This window comes from Mirounga leonina, unplaced genomic scaffold (genome assembly GCF_011800145.1).
Source record: "Mirounga leonina isolate KUSES-001 unplaced genomic scaffold, KU_Mleo_1.0 Mir_82, whole genome shotgun sequence".
Classification (NCBI taxonomy): Eukaryota; Metazoa; Chordata; class Mammalia; order Carnivora; family Phocidae; genus Mirounga; species Mirounga leonina.
Window position 1 is genome coordinate 27905024 of NW_023270825.1, and position 24882 is coordinate 27929905.

The window sequence follows — 24882 nt, forward strand, 5'->3', positions numbered from 1 at the left end:
AGTAAAATTCTGCCCAGTTACAGCTACAATCGTTTAAGGAAAAGAATATTAAATATGAGAACTAGGGTCTAATCCCACCTTAGCCCCTCATTTGCTGTGTGACTTGTGAAAACATCACATGAGGTATCTGGATGTCTGTCTCACCTGTAAGATGGCGATACTAACCCCTGCCCTTCCCTTTCTGGATTATATGGTCAAAGGCACTTTCCAATCATAGGTTCGTTTTTTTGCCACCTTGATTAGAATGGACACATTCAACAGTCTATCTGCCGTAAGGATTATAATGAAATTCCAGTCGATCCTATTTCTCAAAATCAGTAAGTCTAAATGATATTTGACATCGCCTATTAAGCTGTTACCAGATGCCCATCATCTGCACCATCTCCTTCACCCTCAGCACAGCTCCTGCAGGTGGAGTCGCCCACTGCACATGGGAGGGGAGAGGCTCGGGGAGGTTGAGCCCCTTGCCACAGGTGACACTACCAGGAACTGGCAGAGTGAGCCAGGACTCAGGCCAGGGTCCCCCCCAGCCTGCAGAGCCTGCCCTCCCCCGCCCTGTGCAGCACAAAGCCAGCTCTGGGGCACAAGCAAGGCCCCGGGCTAGGCCTCTTACCTGGCGGGACCAGCTTCACCTCGGTGCTGCGGCTCACTGCCTGGCTTCCACGGTAGGCACTGCACGTGTAGGAGCCCTCGTCTCTGGCCTGCAGGTTGTGGATCAGCAGCGTGCCATCTGGGGACTGGTGGACGCGATGCCCGTCGGCCCGCACCGGCAGCCCGTTCCTGGAGGGGAGAGGACGCTGGGAGAGCCGGCCAGGCCCAGGAGACAAAGGGAGGAGGTAATCATTGTGGACAGATGACCCTCACCTCGAGAAAGAGATGGGGCACGGTGCCAAAAAGAACATTCTCAGAGCAAAATAACTCAAAAGTGAGGTGAACTCACCCCAACTGAGCACACTGATCTAAGTTACTGTGAATTTGCCTTTTAATCCACAAAGGAACCCTGCTCTCGCTTTTTATCAGCAAAGGTCTCTCAAGCAGCCATGAGGTGCCAGGCCCTGTGCTAGGTGAGGGACATAAGCGCTCCCTGCCTTGAGGGCACAGGGCTGGGGTACAGGTGCTTAGGGGCGCCTTCCCTGAGGATGACCTAGCTGAGCCCTGACCTGAGGATGAGGAGGAACATTTGGCTGGTGAAAGGGAGAACGAGAGGGCTCGCGAGCTCGAGGGGAGGCCATGGTCAGAGCAGGGAGGGAAGTGGACACAGCCTAGACAGAGTTTGGCCTGGACCCTGGGGGAAATGGAGGGGTGTGAGCTAAGCGGGACTGACCAAGTATCCGCCCATGGAAAGGCTCGCCGACTGGGGCGAGGACAAGCCTGAAATCGGAGAGCAGGAAAGTGGCTACGGCAGAAGTGCACACATGGGAGAGGGCCAGATGGGCAAGGTTGGGCGAAGACATGAAGGATGACGGAGATTCCGGGCTTGGGTCACTGGGTAAGAGTGGTGCCCCTCCACCATGGGAAGATCCAGAGTGGGGAAGAGGGCTGAATGGTGAATGCTCTTTTCCACCATTTTGCATTTTGGGTGCCCGCAAGATACCGGGCAGCATTGGATTTGAGGTCTAGACCCAGATAGTGTATCAGCACTGGATGATCCTGGAAACCACATGCCAACAAGGTTACCCAAGGTGAAGTTAGACAGACCAAGGACCAAGCACAGCCCCTGAGGTGCACCAGCCTCTGAGGGATTGGTGTGAGAAGATGAGCCAGCCAGGAAAACAAGCAGCGGCCAGAAGAAGAAGGCCAGACCACAGTAGTTTCCTGGAGCCAAGGGGAGGGAGCATGTTGGGAGGTGCAAGCGGTCAGTGAAAGGACACTGCAGGTCGTGTGGGGACTGAGATTTGTCCAGAGGATTTCGGAACAGGGCAGTATCCCTGGAGTGGGGGTGGATGTGAGCCGCTGTGAGGGGGAGACTCCAGATGAGGCCAGGGTCTGCAGGGACATGCAGGGTCAGAGGAGGGTATCTTTTGTTGTGCTTGAAGAGGGGAGTCCTGAGCGTATTTGCTGCTAGGAAGATCAAGGAGAAGCAAAAGTGGAAGATACAGGCCTGCTAGAATCATCAGAGGCCGGACCTGATCAGGGCAGGTCTGCACGGAGCACAGCTGCCCAGAAGCCTACAGAAGCTCCCAGCCACCGTCCCTACTCCTGCATGCAGGCCCCTTCCCATTCTGACATCATCTCTTCTACTCACCTTTGAGGCTCGGTCAAGAACAGCCTTCCCCTCCTCAGCCTTCAAGGCCCAGCCAAGGTCACATGTGTGGCCAGTCCTTCCTGGATTCCCCCAGAGAGGAGGCAGCCTCCGTCCTCCAGGCACACACAGCACTGAGGGCAAACCTCTGGACCCCAGGGGACACGGGGCCATCTCCTGCCTGGGAGTATCTGGGGGGGCTCAGATTACACCAAGATCCCCAGAGCCTAGGCTCTTCCTGACACATGGCAAGGAGGAAGGGGGCAAAAAAGTGTTTGTTGAAAGAATGAATAAAAGAGCAACTGATCTGGGGTAAAAGACCACTGAAGTCCCCAAAGTTGAGTATAGCCCAGTGGTTCTCAACCCCTGAGGGAGATTGTGTCACCCAGGGGATATTAAGAGACGTCTCTAGACATTGTCAATTGTCATGACTTGGGAGGGAGATCCTACCGGCATCTACTGGGTAGATGGCCTGGATGCTGCTAAACATCCTCCAATACACAGGACAGCCCCGGCAATCAAGAATTATCCAGTCCGGGGCGCCTGGGTGGCTCAGTCGGTTAAGCATCTGCCTTTAGCTCAGGTTGTGATCCCAGGATGCTGGGATCAAGTCCCACATCGGGCTCCCTGCTCCGCGGGGAGCCTGCTTCTCCCTCTCCCTCTGTCCCCGACCCCCACACTTGTATTCTCGTGCTCTCTCTCAAAATCTTAAAAAAGACAATTACCCAGTTTGAAATACCGATAGTGCCAAGGTTGAGAAACCCTGGTGTAGCCCGGCCAACAGAGAGCAGTCCTCTGGGGCCGCATTACGTTGGGAAGAGGGTGCTGCAGCCCCCTCCCCTGGAGGCAGGAGTTGAAGAATGAATGGTGCGAACGGCAATATCCTTGCAGAAAGGTGGACCAACTCTCTGGTCTGCACAGCCTCAGGTGTGAGGGTCTGAGGGCCAGGCCTGTGTGGAACAGAGCCTTACCTGGACCATCTGATGTTTACGCTTTCTCCTGTCACCACACACAGCAGCCTGGCCGTGTCCCCCTCTGGCACCATCATAGTAGAGGGCAGCTCTGTGATGGTCAGCTCCCCTAGGCCCGAGGAGGAAGCACTGTCGGCCACTCGCCAATCCTGCCCCACCCGTGCCGCCTGACCTCAGAGGTCACCTTCCGCTCAGGACTGCCACCTTACCCAGAACTCTGAGCTGGACCCATCTCTGGTCTCGGTCCTGCCCGTTGAAAGCAACACAGGCATAGAAGCCACCATCTTGCGCAACCACATGGCTGATGACCAGAGAGCCATCGGGCTGCAGCTGGTGTCTAGGAACAAAGCACAGTCAGGTGGCTCCATCCCCAGGGGGCTGGCAGGGTCTTCCTTTCCCTGGGGGGGGGGGGGAGGGGGCTGAGTGGCCCCTACTGTTCCGTGGGGTCTGAGCAAAGGGCCATCCGACCCTAGGCCCTGAGGTCCTCCAGCTGCTGGTACGCTCATTTACTGGGAGGGGCGTCCTTTAAGCCTGGCAATAAAAAACTCATTTCAAGCTTCCAGATACAAAATAATTCTGGTGTGGGTTTCTAGTTCTTGCTATACTCATTCAGCAGGCTCAGATCTCGGTTCTGCCACTTAGGAGCTGTGTGGTGTTAAGCTCCTGTGCGTAAAACGGGGATAAGATAGCACCTACCTCAATGTGGCCCTTGTGCAGAGTATACAATGGGGAACAAACCTCATACTCATAACGAGTACAGTAAATGTTAGCTGTTATGATTACAGCCAGAAATGGGTCTGCTCTGTTTTGTCCCTCAGCCATCACCCCTCCTTAGCAGGCCCATTACTTCTGTCCACTAACCACACTGGAAAGACCCAGAGACCCAAATGTTGGTTTGCCCCAGGAACCCTACTACCCAGCTGCAGCATCTCTCGAGAGCCCATGGAATCCTGCTCAGGACTGACCAGGGGTGGCGCCTGGCAGCTCCCTCCCCCGAGGCCTGCACAGGGTCAGGGGCTGGAGGTGGGACACGAGGGCTAAGAGAGGAGCTGAACACAAACCTGGGGGAAGAGAGGGACTGCCCATCTCTCTGCCACTCAATGGCTGGGGGTGGGAAGCCCTCAGCACGGCAGGTCAACTGGATCTGCTGGCCTGGTCGGGCGTCCACCACCCTAGGCTGGTTCCTGTCCAGAAGCAGCCTGCAGAACGAGCAACCCCACAGCCATGAGGGGGGCCCTCTGCACAAGCCCACGGCCCCCTTCGCTCCTGCCAGATTCAGCTTCCTAACAGAGCTGCTTTGTTCTGGGCAGGACACCACCACCAATCACCTGGGGCTTTCTCGCCTTCCCCACCGCCTGCGCCCTCTGCCCCAGAATCTTGACTGTCACCATCCTTGCCCTGCACCTCTGCTGCTCGTTCCTTGACTTGTGCCCTCCAGGCCTCTGCAACGCCTTTATAAACTTCCTTCTAGGCCTTCGCAGGCCCTCTAGCTCCCGGTGTGTTTCCCTTCCCTCAGCCCCTGTGTCCTGGGCCTTGGGCCATCCTCAACTGTTTGGGGAGGGGTGGAGGGCTCCCCTTCCTCCTAAGAGGCTGTGCTCAGGGAGCCACGTTTCTCTTGTCCTCACCAGGCAGAGCGCTCCCCTCCTTTCACCACTGAGACCCCCATCACCCCCAGCCCTCCAGTGGGGTAGGCTGAGAGCAGGACGGCACTGCTGCGCTGTTACCTGGTCGTGGGCCGAGGTTGCAAGGAGGAGACGGCCCCTAGGCCTCCTCTGTCCCCCACTAGGCTGGAGTCCCGAGGACTGTGGCCCTGGGCTGGGTCCCTGGTCTGAGGGAAGTGTCTTGGCTCAGCCTCAGGTAGCACGGCCACATCAGCCCCTGTCATGAGGCCAGGAGAAGGGGTGAGCTGTGGGGAGAATGTGGTGGAAGGAGGGGGGGCCATGAAGCTGGCCAGGGACATGTGGAAAAATGAGCGCCACAAGGGGCAGGACCTCCACCTCGGCCCTTGCGGAGCACGGTCCCTGCCAGCAGGAAGGGCCCCTCCAGTGTGGGAGCACCTGGCTCAGGCCTCCCAGCCAGGCCCTCCTGCGTGGGGCCCATGGGAATCCCCGGGGCAGAGACCTGTGACACGAAGCTGGATCTTCTGAGAGTCACGGCCTGGCCGGCCGCTGCCACAGCTGTAGATGCCAGCATCCTCTGCCCGCAGGGGACTGATGACCAGGGAGCCATCAGGCTGCGGCTTGTGCCTGAGTGAAGAGGTGGGTGCCTGAGCTCTGGGCTCCTGAGGACAATAAGCCTAGCCCACCTCTGGCCCCAGCGCTCCTACCAGAGGGGACGGTAGCCCTGCGTGCACACTCCCATCCCGGGGACATCAGGGGGCTGCCACACACATACCTGTCGGAGGAGATGGGCTGCCCGTCTTTCTGCCACCTGGCATGGGGCTCCAGGGGCATGTCATCTTGGCAGAGGAGCTGCACCAACTGCCCCCGGGGGGCCTGCACCAGGGACGGCTCCGGGCCTGCCAAGCTGACCCTGGGGGGCGGGGGGCGGCCGTGAGGACCCGCACTGCTGGCTTGAGTGCCAGGACTGGAGACTCCCCTTTATCAGTGTCCCACCACAGAGAGCTGGGCACCCATCCTGTCTCCAGCACTTTCGGGGGCAGCTCCAGAAGCCCATGGCCTCGGGAATCCCCCCTCTCCATCCTCCCCACACGCCCTTGGACGTTGCTACCTCAGCCTGGTCCTGTGACAGCGGCAGAGTGGGCGCAAAGCCCAGAGCATGGAGGGGCCGGGACAGATTGCTCACGTCAGGTCCATGTGGGGAACTAAACCACATGCTCGACCTCTTCGGAATTTAAAGTTTTATTTTGTTTTTACTCTCCCCAAAGCTCTCATGACTCAGTCCCAAGACTGTGGAACCCACACTAAATCTAAGAATATCACCATTTTATAGGTCAAGAAACTGAGGCTTGGAGAAGCTGGAGGACTTGCCGAAGGTCACGAAGCCTGCAAGCTTTCCCGACTAGACAGGCCCGGGGTGTACGGGCAAGGTCTGACCAAGATGGCAGCACCATCTACTGGCAAGTCTCCTGTCTCCAACGCCAGCTTCCCCATGTGTACAACGACAGGACCGGGGCCCTCCAGGCAGGGCTGTTTGGAGGACTTGAGGTTAGGGATGGGGAGGGAGGGCCTGCAGACCTCAGGGTTTTAGCTCCCACAGGTGCAGCCCCTGACCCCGGGGAAGGTAGGCCTCACCTGTAGGGGGAGCTGTGGGAGGGTGGCACTGGTCGCCCCGCATCTCCGCCCAGGCCAGGGGTTGGGGGCCCGAGCTCTCCGCCCCAGGGCCGTTCTCCAAACGCCCCAGGCTCTTGGTCTCGCCACCCGAGGCCACCGGAAGGCAAGAGCTTCGTCGGGACTGTGGCCCCCGTCCCGGGCCAGCTGGCCTCCAGCTGGCCTCCAGGACGGCTGCCGCCACCATCTGCGCGGATGCTCGGGCCAGAGGCCCCCGGCTCGGGCCAGCGGGGCCCAGCGTGCGGCCCCCGGCAGCTGCTTATGCACTCCTCCTCAGAGGCAAAGTTATTGCCGTTGCCGTGGCACCCGCCGTACCAGAAGCGGTTACACTGGCCCACAGAGGGGACGAAGTACCAGCGGGCGGCCCAGTCCGCGCAGGAGCCGTGGGCGCTGGGCAGCAGGCACCGCACAGGGTAGGCTGAGGGGACAGGGAGGGTGCGTGTCATCAAGCCGAGGATGCTGCCCAGCAGAGCCCTGCCAGCAAGGGCCCACCATCCCCTCCGCCTCGGACTTAGGAGCCAGGCCCTTCCCAGCTCACAGAGCACGTCTACACCCCTGCCCAGACCCCTGACCTGGCCCTGGGGGCAGAGTCTGCTCACTGCCCAGACCTACCTGGGCTCCACCCACAGAACTAGAGCCCTCCAGAAGGTCAGGGCCATGAGCAACCTGGACTGGCCCCCTCATGCCCCTCCCCTCCCCATGCCTGACTCAGGTCCCGAGAGTGCACGCACAGAGCAGCCCAAGGGCCTGGCTCATAAGAACCCAGCCCTCGGCTCCCAGGGACATCTGTGAAGGTGCCCTGTGAGGGGCCCGCCTTTGTTCCCAGGACCCCTCACCAGCCTCGAGCCCACCTGCAGCTGCCCCCAGCCTGCCTGTTCCAACCGCCCACCTCCCCAGCACGGCCCACTCTACCTCTCTGCGTGAACGTGGCTGGCCCCTGCTTAAAGCCCCCCCAGGGACCCAGCCTCCTGCAGACCCTGACCATCAGCCCATCTGGCTTTTGAGGTCTCCCTGACAGTCCCTGGCAGTGCCGCCCACACATGCTCCTGCCTCGGCGACCTCCCTCCAGGACTCATCCCAGGCACGGTGGGGACACCCCTGTCCATCCTGGCACTGACCACCATTCCATCTCTGCCTCTAGAGGGCGCTGAGCCCCAAGGGGGTGGGGGCCAGGACAAGCCCTCCTTCTCTGTGGGGGCCCTGCCCCAGCTCTCCTCGCTTCCCACAAGCAGGCAGGTGGTCTCAAGGGCAAACTGTTGGGAACGAGAACAACATGGCCCCGTCCTTGGACCTGGCGCCTAGTAAGTGAGCAGTAAACATCTGAAGAAATGAATGAATCACTGAGCTAGTAGGAAGCTCCAGGTGGGGGCCCAGTGGAGGTGTGGGGGGCAAAGGGGGGCCGGAGCCCACTCACCAGGAAGCGTGCCGGGACACCCACTCACCGTAGCTGGGCTGGCCCCCGCAGCCTTCCCCCAGAGGGCCGGCCGCAGTGGCCACCCCGTCATAGCAGCAGCCGAACTGGGAGCCCCGGCACTCAGGGGGCTCGTTCTGCTGAGCCTGGGGCCGGTGGGCCGTGGGGGCCTGGGGAGGGAGGACAGGAAGAGGGAGGGGCAGGGGCAGGAGCCCATGATGCAGAACCCCAGCCCCAGGGGAGCTCAGAGGCCCGGGGAAGGTCAGACGAAGCCCCCTGCACACGCCACCCCATCTCCAGCCCAGGCCCGTCTCAGAAGCCCTGTGGGCCAGCAGCCAGCAGGGACCTCCTTTCTCCCAAGCCCAAGTTACAGACAGCCCGGGTCACAGTGGCGCTGAGCAGGCTTGGGGGCTGGATTCCCGCCCCCCCACACCGCCCCCCTGTGTGACCGACACTTACTGAGAAAGCCACTGCTCTTGACCCCGGCCTTCGCGCCACGTTGTCACTGCTGTAAGACCCTGCGCAGCCAGCGTGCCAGGGCCCCTCAGCCACAGACACCCCGTCGGGGCAGCACCCGTACCTAGACAAGCACCACACGGCTGTCTGCTCACCAACCAGCCCTGATGGCCGACCCTCCCAGCATCCTGGGACCCAGGCTCTGAGGCTGCCCGCGCTGGGGGCCGAGCAGCTGAGGACTCGAGCGGGAGACAGCGTGGCCCCGCACCCGGGCCCGACCATTCCACGTGCCGAGGCTCTGCCGCGTCCCCCAACCACCCAGCGGCTGCCACGGAGGCAGCAGAAACCCAGCAGGCAGAGCCGCTGCCCTGATACCTGACGGATCCTCAACTCCCCTCCCCCACCCCGAAACCAAGGTGGAGACTCACTGAGCCTGCCCACATAGCGGGTCCCCAGGGAGGCTTTACAAAATCACAGCTCCATCAGCCAGGAGTGGGGAAGGAAGGTGAAGGAGGAACGCATCAGAGCACCTTCCACGCCCCAGGCACCATGGGACTGTTCCGATCTCACAGCAACCCCAGCCGGGGGCTGTCACGGTTCCCACATCTCGGCAGAGGAAGCCAAGATCAGAGAAGTTAAGGAACTTGCCCCCATCACCCAGCACGTGGCTGGTAAGTGACTGAGCTGGGAATCCTGCCCGGCTCCCAGGCTGCTGGCCCCAAAGTCTGCGCTCTGAGCATCCCAGCCCCAGAGAGACTGGCAGACTGCTTTGGATCTGAACGCTAGAATGATATCCCATGTGCCTTCTTCCCAGAGCCTCAGGCTACACCTCCACAGGCCGACTTCCGTAGCAAGAGCGGAGATTTTTACCCCCACTCTGCACATTAGGGAGATCAGCGACAGGAAGCAGAGTCCGCAAGACGGCACAAGCAGGGAAGCCAGAAGACACCTCCAGAGTCCCAGTCCTGAGCTCTGCAAAACCCCCTCCACCCTCCCTGCGCAGGCGTGGCCCTGCCCATCAGATACCACCCCCACCAACACACACACTTTTCCCTCTCTGACCTGGTAAAGAGGAAGAGGCTCCTACCTGCTCTGCTGACATGAGGTCCCAGGGCAGCCCTGCCGCTGCGGCCCCAGAGACGTGGTGTGGCCATCAGGGCAGCACCCATAGGGGCTCTGTCTGCAGTCTTGGGGTGCCAAGCCAGACCGCAGGGGCTGCCGGTGTGGGGACTGTGGCAGAGAGGGGGCTAGGCCTGGCAGGTGAAGGCCCTGGGCTCTTCTGGGATTACCCTGGACTGAGGGTTGCTCCTGGGGGAGCCACCACTGGTCTCTGGAATCTAGGAAGAAGAAGGAAAAGATACCTGCAGTCTCCACCTGGCTGCTCACCTCCATCTGTCCACACCAGACCTACCTTTTCCATCCCCCCTAAACCACCTGCCCCACCTTCAACCTCCATCTCCTGGGCTCTGGGTTGGGGGCTTCCACTGAGCTTCTCACCTGAGGTGGGGGCCACCTGAGGGCCCAAAGACATCCGGGGATCCCTGGAGCTGACGTGCACGTCCTGCATGCTGGGGACTTCTGCAGGGAGCAGAGAGTCAGGCCTGAGCAGTGGCCACCCTAACCACCATGTGCTCCCACCCCACTGCTCAGGCAAGGCCTGGGGCACCCAGGACAGCGGAAGTGAAAATGAGCAGACCTGTGATTTCATAAAACACCCTTCCCATGTTTCAAGAGTCTTTAGTCACTTAGAAAAAGCTAATGTTACATGTCCAGCAAAAAGAAAAGCCAGATATAAAATTAGTATCTATGTTTGATCCCAACTAGATTGAATTGATGAAAACACAAACAATCCAATTAAAAAATGGGCAAAGTGGGGTGCCTGGTTGGCTCAGTCGGTAGAGCACGTGACTCTTGATCTTGGGGTCATGAGTTCGAGCCCCATGGTGGGTGCAGAGATTATTTTAAAATCTTAAAAAAGAGGGGCGCCTGGGTGGCTCAGTCATTAAGCGTCTGCCTTCGGCTCAGGTCACGGTCCCAGGGTCCTGGGATCGAGCCCCGCATCGGGCTCCCTGCTCAGCGGGAAGCCTGCTTCTCCCTCTGCCACTCCCCCTGCTTGTGTTCCCTCTCTCGCTGTGTCTCTCTCTGTCAAATAAATAAAATCTTTAAAAAAATAAATAAATAATAAAATCTTAAAAAAGAAATTAAAAAAAATTAAAATTGGGCAAAGAACTTAAACAGACATTTCTCCAAAGAAAATATACAAAGGACCAACAAGCACATGAAAAGATGCTCACTATCATCACTCATTAGGGAAATGCAAATCAAAGCCACAAGGAGCTCCTCCTTCACACCCACTAGGAGGGCTCTAATCAAAAAGGCTGAAATAGTAAGTGCTGGTGAGGATGTAGACAAACTGGAAGCCTCAGGCGTTGCAGATGGAAATGTAAATTGGTACGGCCACCGTGGAAACAGTTTGGCAATTCCTCCAAAAGTTAAACACAGAGTCCTCATAGAGCCCAGCAGTTCCACTCCTGGGTATGTACCCAAGAGAAATGAAAACATAGGTTGACCCAGAAACTCGTACATGAGCGTTTATAGCAGTTGTATTCATTAGAGCCAAAAGCTGGAAACAACCCAAATATATATGAGCTGATGAAAGAATAAGCAGGTCGTGGTATACCCATAGAATTGCTATCAGCCATAAAAAGGACGAAATGCCGATGTATCCAGGCCCCAGCCCGGATGAACCTCAACAGCACTCCGCCGGGTGAAAGAGGCGGGCACGAAAGCTGTGCTACCCCTTTTACACGGTATTTCCAGGATAGGCAAATCCGACAAGACAGAGGGCAGCTCCGGTTACCAAGGAAGGAGGTTAGGGATAGTGGGGAGTGATCAGTTAAGGCGTACAGGGAGCTTTTATGGGTGATAAAATATGGTGTTTGTACATCGTGAGTATGCAAAATAACACCAAAGCATTAGCTTTACCATGATTAAATGTATGTTTTGTGAACTGCACCTCAAGAAAAAAATTCCATATTAAAAACAACTGGATCATTTTAAACACACATACACACACACACACAATTTGAATGATAGATGAAGGAACAAAAGGAGTGGATCATGAAAAAGCACATATAACTAAACAGCCATTATAGAATTTAGGTGTGGGTACATGGCTGCTTCCGCAGTTCAACTACTTCAAACAACTCTGTATGTTTAAAATTTTTCACCATCCTTCCTCAAAAAATTAAAAGTAGGGCGCCTGGGTGGCTCAGTTGGTTAAGCGACTGCCTTCGGCTCAGGTCATGATCCTGGAGTCCCGGGATCGAGTCCCGCGTCGGGCTCCCTGCTTGGCGGGGAGTCTGCTTCTCTCTCTGACCCTCCCCCCTCTCATGCTCTCTATCTCATTCTCTCTCTCAAATAAATAAATAAAATCTTTAAAAAAAAAAATTAAAAGTAGCATTACCATGTAATTCCACTACTATTTACCCAAATACGAAAACACTAATTCAAAAAAATATATGCACCTCTGTCTATAGCAGCATTTATAATAGTCAAAATATAGAAGCAGCCTAAGTGTCTATCCACAGATGAATGGATAAAGACAAAGTGATACACACACACACACACACACAATGGAATAGTACTCAGCCATAAAAAAGAATGAAATCTCATCACTTGCAACAACATGGATGGATCTAGAGAGTATCATGCTAAGCAAAATAAGTCAGAGAAAGATAAACACTGAATGATTTCAATCATATGTGGAATTTAAGAAACAAAACCAACAGAGAAAAAAGAGACAAACAAAAACCAGGCTCTTAGCTAGAGAGAACACACCAATGGTTAGCGGAGGGGAGGTGGAGGGGGGTGTGGGTAAAGGGGATTAAGAGGGAACTTATCATGATGAGAACTGAGTACAGAATTGCTGAATCACTATGTTGTATACCTGAAACTAATACAACACTGTGTATTAACTGTACTGGAATTAAACAAACAAATAAACAAATAAGCAGGCCTGTCTTCCCAGCATGGGGAATCAGATTAGGGGCTGCTCAGAAACAGGAAAAAAAAAATTTTTACCATTTTATTGTCCAACTTGGTAAACTTACTAAAAATCATGAATTACCGTTAGAGTGGGTGAATTTTATGGTATATGATATTTAACCACTTCCAAGTTACTAAAAAGATTTTTCATCATAAAATGGAGAAAAAAATGCAAAAGACTGAGTAAATATGGATGACAGGAATTTTTGTAATGATGCATAAGAGGACATGCCCCAAAATGCGCATGGTTCCAAGCACCCGGAGTGGGGGGGGAGGGCAGCAGGTGGTGGGGGTCCCCTCCTTCTATTTGTTGGTGCATTTCAAATTTTCCACAGTAAGCATACTACTACATAATGGAGTAGTTATATAAAAGTAGTGAAGGGGCACCTGGGTGGCTCAGTTGGTTAAGCGTCTGCCGTCAGCTCAGGTCACGATCCCAGGATCCTGGGATCTGGGATTGGGCTCCCTGCTTCTCCCTCTCCCTCTGCTCCCCTCCACCCTGCTCTCACATGCTCTCTCAAATAAATAAAGTCTTAAAGAAAAAAAAAAAAGTGAAAATTCCATCCCCCTCTGGACTACATCTTGCCAGTCCCTAGAAAATACTTAAAAAATAATTTAGGGTTGGAAAAATCTAGTAGATATGCAGTAAAATCTTTGCTTTCATTTCACTGCCTATCCTGCCCAGGCCAAGCCCTGGGACGAGGCAGATGCACATTCTCTCCCCAGTTCCACCATCGCCGGCCAGCACCTCCCACCTCCAGCGCTGCAGTCCCAGGCCCCAGCCAGCCTGGGAATAGGCCCCTAGCTTCTTCTCTTCCACCTTCCCAGGCTTCAAGTGCAGCACCACTTCCCGCGCACCCTCCGGGCACCAGGCTCTGCTGGGCAAGTGCCTGGCCCTCCGTTTTCACAACTCTTGCTGGCCCTTGGATTTCTGCAGCCTGCTCCCCACCAGGCTCCCACTCCAACCGGCTCCACTTCAGTTTGGCCCTCGGGCAGGCGCCACGCCTGTCCTCCTCAAGACCTTTCATGGTATCACTGTTGAGCTCCAAAGCTTCAGTGGCTCCCCTGGGCCTATTAGACAAATTTAATCTGCAGCCCAGCCTGAGGTCCCCAGGACAGACCTCCTGCCACCACCCCCACGTCCTTGGCCTAGGACGGGTTCTGGGGCCCCTGCTGGCCTCACTCAGAGCTACTGAGTACTTGAAATGTGACCAGAGTGACTGAGAAACTACGTTTTACATTTATTCTAATCAGAATTAATTTTAAAGTGACGCTTGATTCATTTATTAGAAAATGCTTCAGTACGCTTGGAACAACTTGGGTGTGTGAATCTACTTTTCCAACTGCACATTCTATAAAATCTAAATATAGATCAAGTATGCCAGTGAAATTTTGCATCTGAATTAAGATATGCTATGTGAACAATAAATACATTGGTTTTGGAAGATTTATTTTTTTAATCTTGTGAAAAAAGAATGTAAAATATCCTATTCATAATTCTTATACTGATTACATATTAAAAATATTTAATTGGGTTAATATAAAACATTATTTAAATAAAAAAATTTTAGGGGTACCTGGGTGGCTCAGTCAGTTAAGCGACAAACTCTTGATTTCGGCTTAGGTCATGATCCCAGGATCCTGGGGGCAAGCCCTGCGTAGAGCTCTCTGCTCAGCAGGGAGTCTGTTTGTCTCCCTCTCCCTCCGCCCCTCCCCCACTGGCGTTCTTTCTCTCTCTCTCTCAAATAAATAAATCCTTAAAAAAAATTTTTTTAAACAATCTCTACACCCAACATGGGGCTCAAATTCACAACCCCAAGATCAAGAGTCGCACACTCTTCTGACTGAACCAGCCAGGAGCTCCTTAAATGTAATTTTTTTTTTCTTTTTACGTCGGCTCCACACCCAGCGTGGAGCCCAATGCCGGGCCTGAACTCAGGACCCTGAAATCAAGACCGGAGCTGAGATCAAGAGTCAGATGCTTAACCATCTGAGCCACCCAAGCGCCCTAGAAACCACCTAAATTCTAACTTCCGGCCCATCGTGGACTAATGTAGAGAAATCATGAAGCTGAAAAATGTTCACCCACCAAGTGGCTCTAACAGGGAAAAGCGCCCAGAGCATTCGGCATATGTAACAAAGCCCACTAATGACTGGATCCCACTAAAGCATGGGATCAGGGCAATTTCCATTTCTATGCTGCTTTCCTAATTTCTCCAAATTTTCCACAATGAACATAGATTATTTTATAAAAATAGCCATTAAGGTTATTTCTTTTACAATTCAGCCTGGGCTGAAATGCTTTGTTTCTTTCCTTGCTACCTATGTGAATGCCTCTCTGGGGGCAGGCTCAGGGCCACCTCTTCCAGGAAGGCATCCATGGCTCCAGGAGGAACCTCCTGCTCGTGCCCCACAAGGGCCAGGCCAGGCTGAGGCACCGCAGGAGCCTGACCCCGGGGCCCCCACATGGCCTCACCACCACCACCACTACCGACCCTTTGCTTACCAAGCTCTGTGTGTTCAGACACAGTGCCAACTGACTCACTGTAAGAAAAGCACTCCTATTAACCCCATTGTACAGATGGGCAAATCGAGATTCAGAGAGGAGAGGTGCTTGCCCAGGGCCACACCGCTGGTCAGCAATGGAGTAGACTGAACTGTCAAGTTCAGGCCGCTGGTTCTCAGCCACCGTGCCCCATGCCTCCCTTGGAACTCTACCATCCTGGCTCACGGGGCCCCCAGCACTAGCACATCCGGGCCAGACACACCTCCCTGCGGTAGCAGAAGGCCACCATCCACCCCCCTCAGCTGAGCCCCAACCCACGTTCTTCCTCAATATCACATCCTCACACCAAGCAAGTACTGGCCCCGGGCCCTTCGTGCTGCAGTTCCTCAGGCCTGGGACGTCTTCTTTGCCAGTGGGGTTGGGGGTGAGGAGAAGGGGAAGACAAAGGCAGGAGCAGTGCGTACTCACTCAGTCACTCAATAAACATTTACTGAATACCCAGCTCGTGCTAAGTTCTTGGGGCGGCAGGGGTCGGGGGGGGGGGAAGGTATAAATAGCAAGGAGGAAGTCAGGGACCTGGCCCTCAAGGAGCTCCGAGCTAGTAGGCCTGACAAGCCGCACACGATCGCTGCGGCCCGAGGAAACCCACTCGAGATGGATGGCCGGTACGTGGGCTCCGGGGGTGAAGGATGCCGCCTCTGCTGGGCAAACGGGCCGGCCCGTGAGGCGGCACAGACGGGCACTCTGCCGAGGGAGCATTGCGGGGGGGGGGACCCTGGCGCAGGGGAGACAGGTGGGGCCCGCACGGCCTCTCCCCCTTGCACCCACACCCCGCCCTCACCTGGAGGAAGATGGCAGGGCTGTGAGTTACAGGGCTCCACCTCCCCGGGCTTGGACAGCCGCAGGCTCCCGCAGCGACTGGCTGGCCTGAGGGCACAGAGGACCTGGCGCGTCCGAGTCCCCTCGCTGCAGCTCCTGGAACACTGGGGCCCACGGGGTGGGCGTGGGAAGAGAGAACAGGCTCACAAAAGGAGAGAGACCCCGAGGCTGGGGGTCCCCACAAGGAAGAGAGGTAGGGGGAAGGTGCCTGGTGAGGCAGGTCAGACCCAGGGATGGGGCACGTGTCCAGCCACCTGCCAGAGACCCAAGGGCCCAGGACTGGGCAGCAGGGATGAGGGGGAAGTGGGCAAGCACTCACTAGGCCCCAGGCGCCCACATGCCAGGCCTGGTCATGGATGGGGGGACAGTCTTCACGCACACAGGGTTCAGTGACGGGGGGGCGGTCCTCCGAGGAGCACGCCGTAGCATGGAGCAGAGACCCCTCCTCACTCTGGCAAGTGATGCTCCGCCTCCGGACGCCAGCGCCGCAGCTGACAGAGCACTGTAAGGAGTCGGCTGTCGGCGGGAGCTTGTCCTCGCCCAGAGGAGCCATGCGGGGTCAGACAGCTGGAGGCCCCCCCGCCTGGCAGGGAGGGTGGACGGCACCCTATGGCCCATGCCCAGCTCCCAGGCTCAGAGACGCTGAGCCACTCCTCTGAGGTCACGTAGCCTACACCACGCCTGCTGACGCCAAGCTTAGGGACACTTTGCACATTCCCTTGTTCGAGACTTGAACATATGTAGGTGCTGGATGTGGTGACCAGCAGCCCCCGTCAGGGCCGGCTCCTCCCTCACCCCCAAAGCAAGGCGCCCGGCTGCTCCTTTGTGCCAAGACAAAGCCTTTCCCGCCCTGCCTGGGATCCTGGAGGAGGAGGAGGAGGAGGAGTCCAAACACCTGCTCCTAGTCCCAGCCTCCACAGCGGCTTTCAAGACGACCTAGCAAGTCCCTTTACCTCCCAGCATCTGTTTCCCTGGTGGAGGCCAAGCTTCCCAGCCCAGCTCTGCTGCAGCCCCGTCGCTAGTCCCAGCGCCTGATTTCGTCCCCACCCTGCCCCAGCCCCATGGGGCAGAGGCCTCACCTCTCCCCAGGGCTCTGCCCTCCAGGCTGCACAGCGCTGCAGGTGGCAAGCCCGCGTGGTGGGGGGCTTCCCAGGCAGGCCTGCACACTCCGCCTCCTCGGCGGCCTCCTGGACACCAGCCCCATCAGACGAGACGCAGTAGACGGAGCGGGACTGGGAGCCACCACCACAGGAGGCCGAGCAGGGCGACCAGGGCCCCATCTTCCAGCTGGCAGGGAGCAGGGATCCAGTGAGGCTGGCCCAGCAGCAGGGCCGGAGTCCAGAGACCACCAACTGTCACACACAGGAGCGGACTGGGGACCCCCCAACCTGGCCCGTCCTAACATCTGGGCCTGTACGGGTGGGGGGCGGAACGCTCTGCATAAAAGGCCAAGCCCCCCCCACCCCCGCCGCCCCGCTTGCCATCTCTCACCACCGAGCACTGGTCCCTACAACACAGAGCCTGGCTGCCCCCCGCCCCAGCTTTCCTGTCCTCACCTGTATCCCCTGTTCTCCTCACCGGGTCCCCTGTTAGCCCCAGCCAGACTCCATTGCCTCTGTTGGGGGCATCTCCCAGAGGGGCCATGCTCACCCACGTGTGGAGCGGCCCTGAGGCACCGGAGGAAAGGGCAGCCCCAGCTGCACCATGCAAAGCCAAGCCCAGCACCATCCTGCAAGGCCAGATGCCACCAAGGCCATGAGGGCGGAAGGATGGCACCAGCCGGGCAGGGAGCCTGCGGCCTGCAGATTACCTGTTCCTGCACGCACGCTGGGCCCCAGCAAGGTGCCACGCTCTGGGCCGGTGCAGGTAAGAGGTCCTTCGTGTGGGAACAAAGGCATTACTGATGCCCACAGGTCCCCTGGCCCAGTCCCTGGCCCACTTCCTGGCATCTGTCGAGCCAAGTCCCCTGCCGGCTCGGACAGGGCCTCCAGTACCTTCCCCCTCGCTCCCACTACCAGCCTGGACACTCTGGACACTGAGTGGGCACACACGGGCGGACAGAATAGCCCTGGATCTCCCGCTCATGCCCCCCGCCCCACTGCTTCCCCCCGTTACAGCTGCCTCCTCCCCACTCCACCACAGGTGTAGGGAGCCGGGGACACCTACCTGTTTGCGCAACACCTAGAGTAGCCCAGAGACCCCACGGCCTTCCCACCCAAGGGCTTGGGCCCCACCATGGGGGGAGGGGCTGGCAAGGGCCTTACCGCTTGGTCTGCGGGCAGGGGTGAGTGCTGCAGGAGCGGCGGTCAGCCGGCCGCAGCTGATGCTGGCACATGTGGTCGGGGTATACCTCGTCGTCAGTGGTGCAGAACACCGGGCGGGACTGGTGACCTGCAGAGGCCCGGCCATTGAGGGCGGGTGGTCAGTCAGCAGTCACCAAATGCATTGTCTGGGCTGGGCACCATTTTGCACGCATCCCAAGTGTCGTCTTGATTAAGCCTCAAATGACCCCCTGGGAGAAGTGCCATCATCACCCCCAATTCACAGAGGAGGAAACTGAGGCTTGAGGGGTGTTATCTGAGGTGCTGGAGCCCTGCTCCGACACCTGGTCACCCGCTGGGCTGGGCCCCTGCTGCCCACGGAGGGCCGTCTCCTCCGGGATTCCGCCACCTCGGGGAAGCCTCTGGTTCTCTTAGCTTCCGGGTTGGGTAAGGGGGACCCTTCATGGAGTCCCCGAGCCCTGCGGTCCCCCCCCCCCCGTGACCCCCACGACATGCAAATGGCCCACCTCCACCGCACTCGGCGCTGCAGTCACTCCACGAGCCGTGGCCCCAGCGGAAGCCGGGCGGGGGGCTGCCCAGGGCCAGGTGGTACTCGTAGCGCACGCCCGGGTTGGGCTCCTGGCTGAGGAGCTGTGCGGGAGGGTCCTCGCTGAGACCTGCCCCCCCGGGGGACCCTCCCCCCTCGGCCTCCGGGGGGGGACCGGGCGCCCACCCCCCGCCCCCGCCCCCCAGCCCCTCACCTCGATGACCAGGGGCTCGGAGGTGGGGCCGCGAGCAAGGAGCCGCTCGGGCGCCAGGTCCCCCTCGGCCCCGCGCTCGTAGTGCAGGACGGTGCTGGCCGCGGGCAGGGCCCAGGCGCCCCCGATGGTCCAGTGCCCGTTGAGGTAGTATTCGCCGCGCACGCTCTTCACCGCTGCGCAGGGGTGAGGCGCCGGGTGAGCTGCCGCGGAGGGACCTGCCGCCCGGCCACGGCCCAGACTCGCCCCAGACCGCACTCACCCAGGAAATTCCTGCTGGCCGCCGCCTCCTCCACGCGGATGCTGGTGGCCCCCGTGGGAATTATGAGGATCTGGTTGTAGCCTGCGGGGGCAGAGACGCTCTGGGACCACCCACGCCCCTGGCAGCACAGCCGGGCTCAGGGACCGGCAAGCGGGACCCGGCAGGGCTATGCGGCTCGGGGGCTCGGGGCAGAGTCCTCCAGAAGGGGGGAAGCAGCTTTAGGAAGGGTGGGCAGGCCGGGGCAGCTGAACTGACTGGGAAGTGGGGGGACAGCTGGGGACCCGCGGGAAGGGGCGAGGAGGGGCATCCAGCCGGCAGCAGGGTGCGCTTACACCAGATAAGTGGGCAGAGGTCCTTACGAGCCCAAGCCGACAGGCTCTGTGACCTGAGTGCCAGATCAGACCCCCTCAGGGCCACCAGGGTGACTCAGCTGGAACAGAAGTCAGGCAAGGAAGGGACAGGTGACAGACCCTCCCCTCAGCTGCCTGGACTCCCCCCAGGATTCCCACCTCTGCTGAGGTCATTGGCATCAAAGGTGCCCATGACAGGGTAGCAGGTCGTGCCGTCACCCCCACACTGCAGACACTTGTCCTCCTCCTTTGAGGAGTCAAGGTTGTGGTCACAGCCGACGACCTACCGGGCAGAGATGAGGAGAAGAAAGACGGCAGAGGGCATCACAGACGCACCAGGATTCGAACCCGGGTCGCCGCTCCGATCAGGGAGGGGCAGTAGCTATTCATCAGCCACTGAGGCCGGTGAACCCTCCAACTGGCCTGTGGCGGACAGTCTACATCTTCCGCCGGCTCAGCCCCCGTCTCCCCTTCTCTGCCAACAATGCCTCATCTTCCTTTGGGGGCCTCCTCTCTCCCAGTTTGGACAGAGCGTGGGCAAGTCAATGGGTTCCATGCTCTGCTCCAAGAGAGTGGTTCACGGGAAACCCCCAGCCAAAACAAAGCCGAGGCAACCCCGGGTCGCTGGGACTCCTGGGAAGTGGGTGCCCTTTCCAGCCAGAGCTGGGAGCTGCTGGTGGCCATCTGCACACCTCCCAGGATCCCAGTGCTGACCCAGAGGAGAGTAAAGCCCAGAGGCGTGGAGACATTTCCAGCCCCTTGCAGCCAGCCAGCCCACCCCTCGATGGCTTTCTTCCCCTTTGTCAGTTTTAGTGGCGTTTCTGTCACTTGCCACCCAGAGGATCACTCCTACAGTGGCGCCAGTTTCCAAAGGGCGAAGGGAAGAAGGTCACAGGGCATCTGTGATGCAAAGACACCTAAAAGCTGGTCATGAGAAGACATCAAGCTCAGGAGAGCCATTGGCCATGCTGGTGCAGGGCAGGGAAACATCCGGCAATAAGCCCCAGGCCAGCCCCCAGCGGGGCGGGGGGTGGGGGCAGGATCACCACTCACCCGGCAGCTACCATCCACACAGACGTCCCGGGTGCCAGGCTCACAGGGCGTCCCGTCCACGACAGCCTCCCTGTGCTTGAAGTAGAAGTTCTCCCCCTTGGGAATGCAGTTCAGTTCGCACTTGTTCGGGGCTGAGGCAGACAAAGGGGAAAGCTGAGATCCCAAGCAAGCTGCAAGTCATATCCTGGGCACAATGAAGCATGGGCGGGGGCCAGAAGCACAAAAATGGGGGGCGAGCGGGGAGAGAAAGTCCTTGCATCGGCTCTCCCAGGTGGCTCAGAATCCCACCCCAACCCCCACGGGAAGCAACTATTCACAAAACTGCGGCCTCTCTGGGGATCAAGTGGATGAAAAATCCCAGGATAGGGAAAAAGCTAGCCCCTTGGAGAGGTCTGTCCAGCCTTATAAATAAGGCTGTGTGTTAACAATCAGCTCCTCTGAGTCAATTATTAACAGACCACTATGCATGTGGGCTATGCTGTAAAGTACAGGGACTATACGTAACATGGGGAGACGCTTCTCCCACACAATGTAGAATGGGGCTACAGAATAATTACAAATACGTGTTAGATAGAAAATAATGTGAAAAGGGCTAAACTGGAATGCTAGACCAAATCCTATGAAAGGTGTGGGGTCAAGGTCATTTAGGGGTTTAAATTTTTATAGTGAACTAAATATTATATACACATTGTTTAAAAAGCCAAAAGTGCTAATAGGAGTGCGGTCACCTCCACCACAGAGAAGGCATCCCTCTGTGACCCTTTCCTCTGTGTTCTGGTTTTCCTATATGGATATATTTAGGGCACTGGGCGTGGAGTCTGCTTGGGATTCTCTCTCTCCCTCTGCCCCTGCCCACACACAAGCGTGCGCACTCTCTCTCTCAAATAAATAAATCTTTTAAAAAATATATGGATATATTTAAATTATCCAGGAGGAGCAATGAATGCCAACAGACTGCCCTGGGGTCACCCCTCTAGCCAAGACCGTGTTCCCCATCCAATAGCACACACAGGATATAAATGTTCATTGATTTGGAAGCCAGAGCACCATACTATCCAGGAGTCATTTGCAATGAGCAGTGACTACTAATACTCAGAAGGGGTAGCCTGAGGAATCTTCTAACTCATCTAAAATGCTTTAGTTATACACAAGTGTTTTTTTTCTTAAACTAGATTGCTCTAAAAATTAACCACCCTCCTCAAAGCCACTCAGAGCAAGCCCCTGGGCCCCAGAGATCCTGAGTAAATGGACTCTTGCCATACCAAGCCCCTTGCAGCCCCAACCTGCAGTTGGCCCAAACTTGGCCCGGCCCCACCAGCGCCCCTCCTCCCCATGGCCTCTGCACATCATGAGGACCTCTGTGCACCATGAGGAATGCTTCCAGAGCAGGCCAAAAGAGCAGGGCTCAAAATGGCCCAGACATGGCCTGGTGGCTTTGTTTGAGAACGTATAGAGGGCAGAAAGGATGGAGAGACCTCAAAATGACCACCCCCCCACCCCGTTGTATTGCGATGAGCACCTGCTGGGAGTCCTGCGAGTTTTTAAAATGCATTTGACAGAGCATCTATAATACGGTGGAAGCGTTGCGCAATGGAAAGTCAACGTACAGAAGAGATCCGGAACGGGTGGGGCTCAGCACAGGACAAGGCAGGGGTGCGGCAGCAGGGCTGCGGGCGCTGGGACCTCCACTCACCTCCATAGTAGGGCAGCCACTTGTACCGCCTTCCCTGGAAGTCCTGGCCATCGAACTGGGAACACTGCTGGGCCCGGAAGTCCCTGGTGCCTGCGGGGCAGCTCTGCAGGGGGCCGGCGGGGAAGGGAGGGACAGGTGGGGCCTCCACCTGCCCCACTGCTCCTGGGGAGGTCTGTCCCATCCCCACCAACAGCTTCCCCCTCACCCCAGCAGCTGCAGGGGCTTTGGGCTGCTTGAGGGGAGGCTGTCATTCTGGGTGGGAAGTGAGGAAGGCAGGGGGTGCACCTGCGGGAGGACGCCCCGGGGACTGGGAGGTCAGTAAGGTAGGGGGTCCCAGAAGCTGACGTCCCCACCCTGCGGGCTTTACCTCCGTGTGGCAAGAGCGGTGGCTCCGGGCGGGGCCCACGCAGCTGGAGCCCCCATCCCTCCTGAGGATGAGAGCACTGGGAAGACCCGAACCCCGCGAACCAACACCCCCTCCTCCTCCTAGGGCTCTCCTGCAGGCCACTCTGGGCAGAGGAGGGGTGCCCACACACACAGATCCCCTCAGGTAGGGATAATGAGCCCTGTGTTTATACTTGGAAAAGCTAGACTCAGAAGTCTATCCTGGAGTTCCTTTAACTCGGGGCTACCTTGCCTCTTATAGCAAATTTCCAGAGAAGACCCAAACTCTGCCTCTGGAGATAAAATAAGATGTAATGTATACCCACCTGGTAAGGTCATTCCGCCATTTAAGGAGTATGCGGTGGCTGGAGTAATAGCTCATGGTTCTTGTCCTCACACGAGGTTCTCCAGAATAGTGAGTTCAACCCACTGACAGGCAAAGGGTCACCACCCCCCTTGTTTTGTGCCCCACCCTTCTCTAGCACCTATCAGAGTGCAGGGCACACAGTAGGTGCTTAATACCTCACTTAAAGTGGGAGACCTCTATACTTAACAAAGAGGCCGAAGGGAGAGAAACTGCACAGGGTAGGCATTGAAGATCGTTCATTCGTTCACCAAGAATGTACTCCACCTGGCACATGCCAGACAGCATTGGCAACTGGAGACTCGGGGGTGGGGGAAGCAGGCACAGCTCTAGCGCTCCTGAAATAAGGCTGATTGTTGGAATCAGAGACTGGTGGGAAATGATTTGATACTCCATCCATGCTGCTCTCACAACAAACCCATGGTTCGGTGGGTTCTCCCAGGCCCAGGACCAGCTGCCCCCTGACCAGCCTGCCCCCTGTCCTCTAACAAGCTGGCCCCACCCAGCCTCCCCTACCTCTGGGAGAAGCAGGGGCGCTCCCGGAAGCTGATGCCCACTCCGCAGGTCCGGCTGCAGGGGCTCCAGGTGCCCCAGGGGCCCCAGGTATCGCTCTGCCGCCTCACCTTGGGAGCCTGGAGGAAAAGACACGCTCAGAAGTGTGAGTCGGCACTCAGAGCCCCCTCGGGCTCACCAGAGGGCCCCTTCCTAAAATCATCCCCCTCCCTCGCCTTGGGAGCCTGGGATTCTCTCTCCCAGAGCAAAAACACCAGGCGCCCCAAACAGACTCAGCCAGCTTTCAGCGTGAGGAGCTGGGAGCCTCCCCAACACGCCCTGGCCTCCTGTACCCAGCACCCGCCACGCAGAGATCCACTTGTGGGGGGCAGGGCCCACGAGCCGATGCCCTCCACACCGTCTCTCCCAGGAAAGAGCGCACATTTGGCGGCAGCCACGGGCGGCACAGGCACGTTCTGTTCCTCCGCGATTCCCCGAACCGCGAGCTGGCTGTGCGGCGCGGGACTGAGCTCGGCCTGCCCGCCCTCCCGCTGGCCTGTCCGCACCTGCTCCCGCCGCCCCCCGCACCCAGCGCCGCCCCCTCCGACTCCCCGCACCCTCCACGGCAGCCTGGGGCCCTCTTTCCTGCCGTGCTGCTCCCGGGGCCGCCCGGTGCGGGGGTGGGCGCGGGAGAGGGTTGGGGCGGTGGGGCCGGGGTCGGCGGGCGGCTGCAGCGGCGCGTCCTTCCTCCCTCCCCGCTGTCGGCGCTCAGGGGGACCGTGCGGGGGCTCGGCCCCCAGCCAGAGCCAGCACGAGGGCGCAGCTGAGCCGTGGCGTGGGCGCAGGAGCGTTCGCGGCCCCACCTGAGCTCACGTGCTGCGGGGAGGAGGGCGCCGGGAAAGGGTACTCAGCTGTTTCTACGGCAGAAAGCACCTAAGGACCCAGTGCGTTTTGTACTCCTTGACTCGTTCCACCTGCACAGTAACCTGGGGGTGGGGATTATAACCCCCCAGTGAAAGGGAATCTCAGGCCTGTCAAGCTTATGGTCAAGCAGCAGTTAGGGGGTGGCCCTGGGTTTCCTGCTGGGGTCCTGATGCTGGCACCACAATCCCCTCCACCTGAGCGGGGGCCTTCACGCAGCCGGGCACCAGGGAAAGCCTGTGCCAGGGACCTCAAGGACCACGGGGCGGCAGGGGTGACTGGGGAGCTGGCAGGCGATGGAGAGGACATGAGAAAGGGGGGCTCTAGCCCACCTGCCGCTCTGACTGTGGCTGGTGCTGGGTCAGTGGGGCTTTGAAGGCCTGCCCACCGCGCACCACTGACGTCCATCTCGGCCTGCCCGTGCAGCCCTCTCATCCCTGACTCACACTCCACAGTGTGGCATCTCCCTTGCCCTCCCCCAAGGACCTCCCGCTTCACAGAGGGGTGGGCAGGGCTGTGGGGCTCCCCCTGTGAAGAGCTCT

General features: G+C 58.1%; 1 protein-coding gene across 8 annotated transcripts in view; it reads right to left on the reverse strand.

The window, feature by feature from the left end:
• Nucleotides 1-24882, reverse strand: part of PAPLN (papilin, proteoglycan like sulfated glycoprotein) — a 95930-nt gene that overhangs the window by 67180 nt on the left and 3868 nt on the right. For 5 of the 8 annotated variants that reach the window (XM_034993357.1, XM_034993355.1, XM_034993353.1 and 2 more), the window contains 25 exons: nt 23444-23559; nt 22547-22607; nt 22180-22282; nt 20487-20617; nt 19593-19716; nt 19084-19164; nt 18825-18997; nt 18591-18714; nt 18067-18193; nt 17613-17678; nt 16882-17089; nt 16122-16304; nt 15765-15906; nt 9868-9948; nt 9458-9707; nt 8374-8494; nt 7946-8084; nt 6468-6921; nt 5608-5745; nt 5335-5459; nt 4938-5091; nt 4275-4412; nt 3423-3550; nt 3214-3322; nt 614-780 (listed from right to left, as the gene is read on the reverse strand). In XM_034993357.1, the coding sequence (XP_034849248.1) occupies nt 614-780; nt 3214-3322; nt 3423-3550; nt 4275-4412; nt 4938-5091; nt 5335-5459; nt 5608-5745; nt 6468-6921; nt 7946-8084; nt 8374-8494; nt 9458-9707; nt 9868-9948; nt 15765-15906; nt 16122-16304; nt 16882-17089; nt 17613-17678; nt 18067-18193; nt 18591-18714; nt 18825-18997; nt 19084-19164; nt 19593-19716; nt 20487-20617; nt 22180-22282; nt 22547-22607; nt 23444-23559 (3643 nt within the window). Of the gene's footprint in view, nt 1-613; nt 798-3213; nt 3343-3422; nt 3551-4274; nt 4413-4937; nt 5092-5334; nt 5460-5607; nt 5746-6467; nt 6922-7945; nt 8085-8373; nt 8495-9457; nt 9708-9867; nt 9949-15764; nt 15907-16121; nt 16305-16881; nt 17090-17612; nt 17679-18066; nt 18194-18590; nt 18715-18824; nt 18998-19083; nt 19165-19592; nt 19717-20486; nt 20618-22179; nt 22283-22546; nt 22608-23443; nt 23560-24882 lie in introns of those variants that run through there. The other 3 variants (XM_034993360.1, XM_034993356.1, XM_034993361.1) reach the window with 3 other exon arrangements.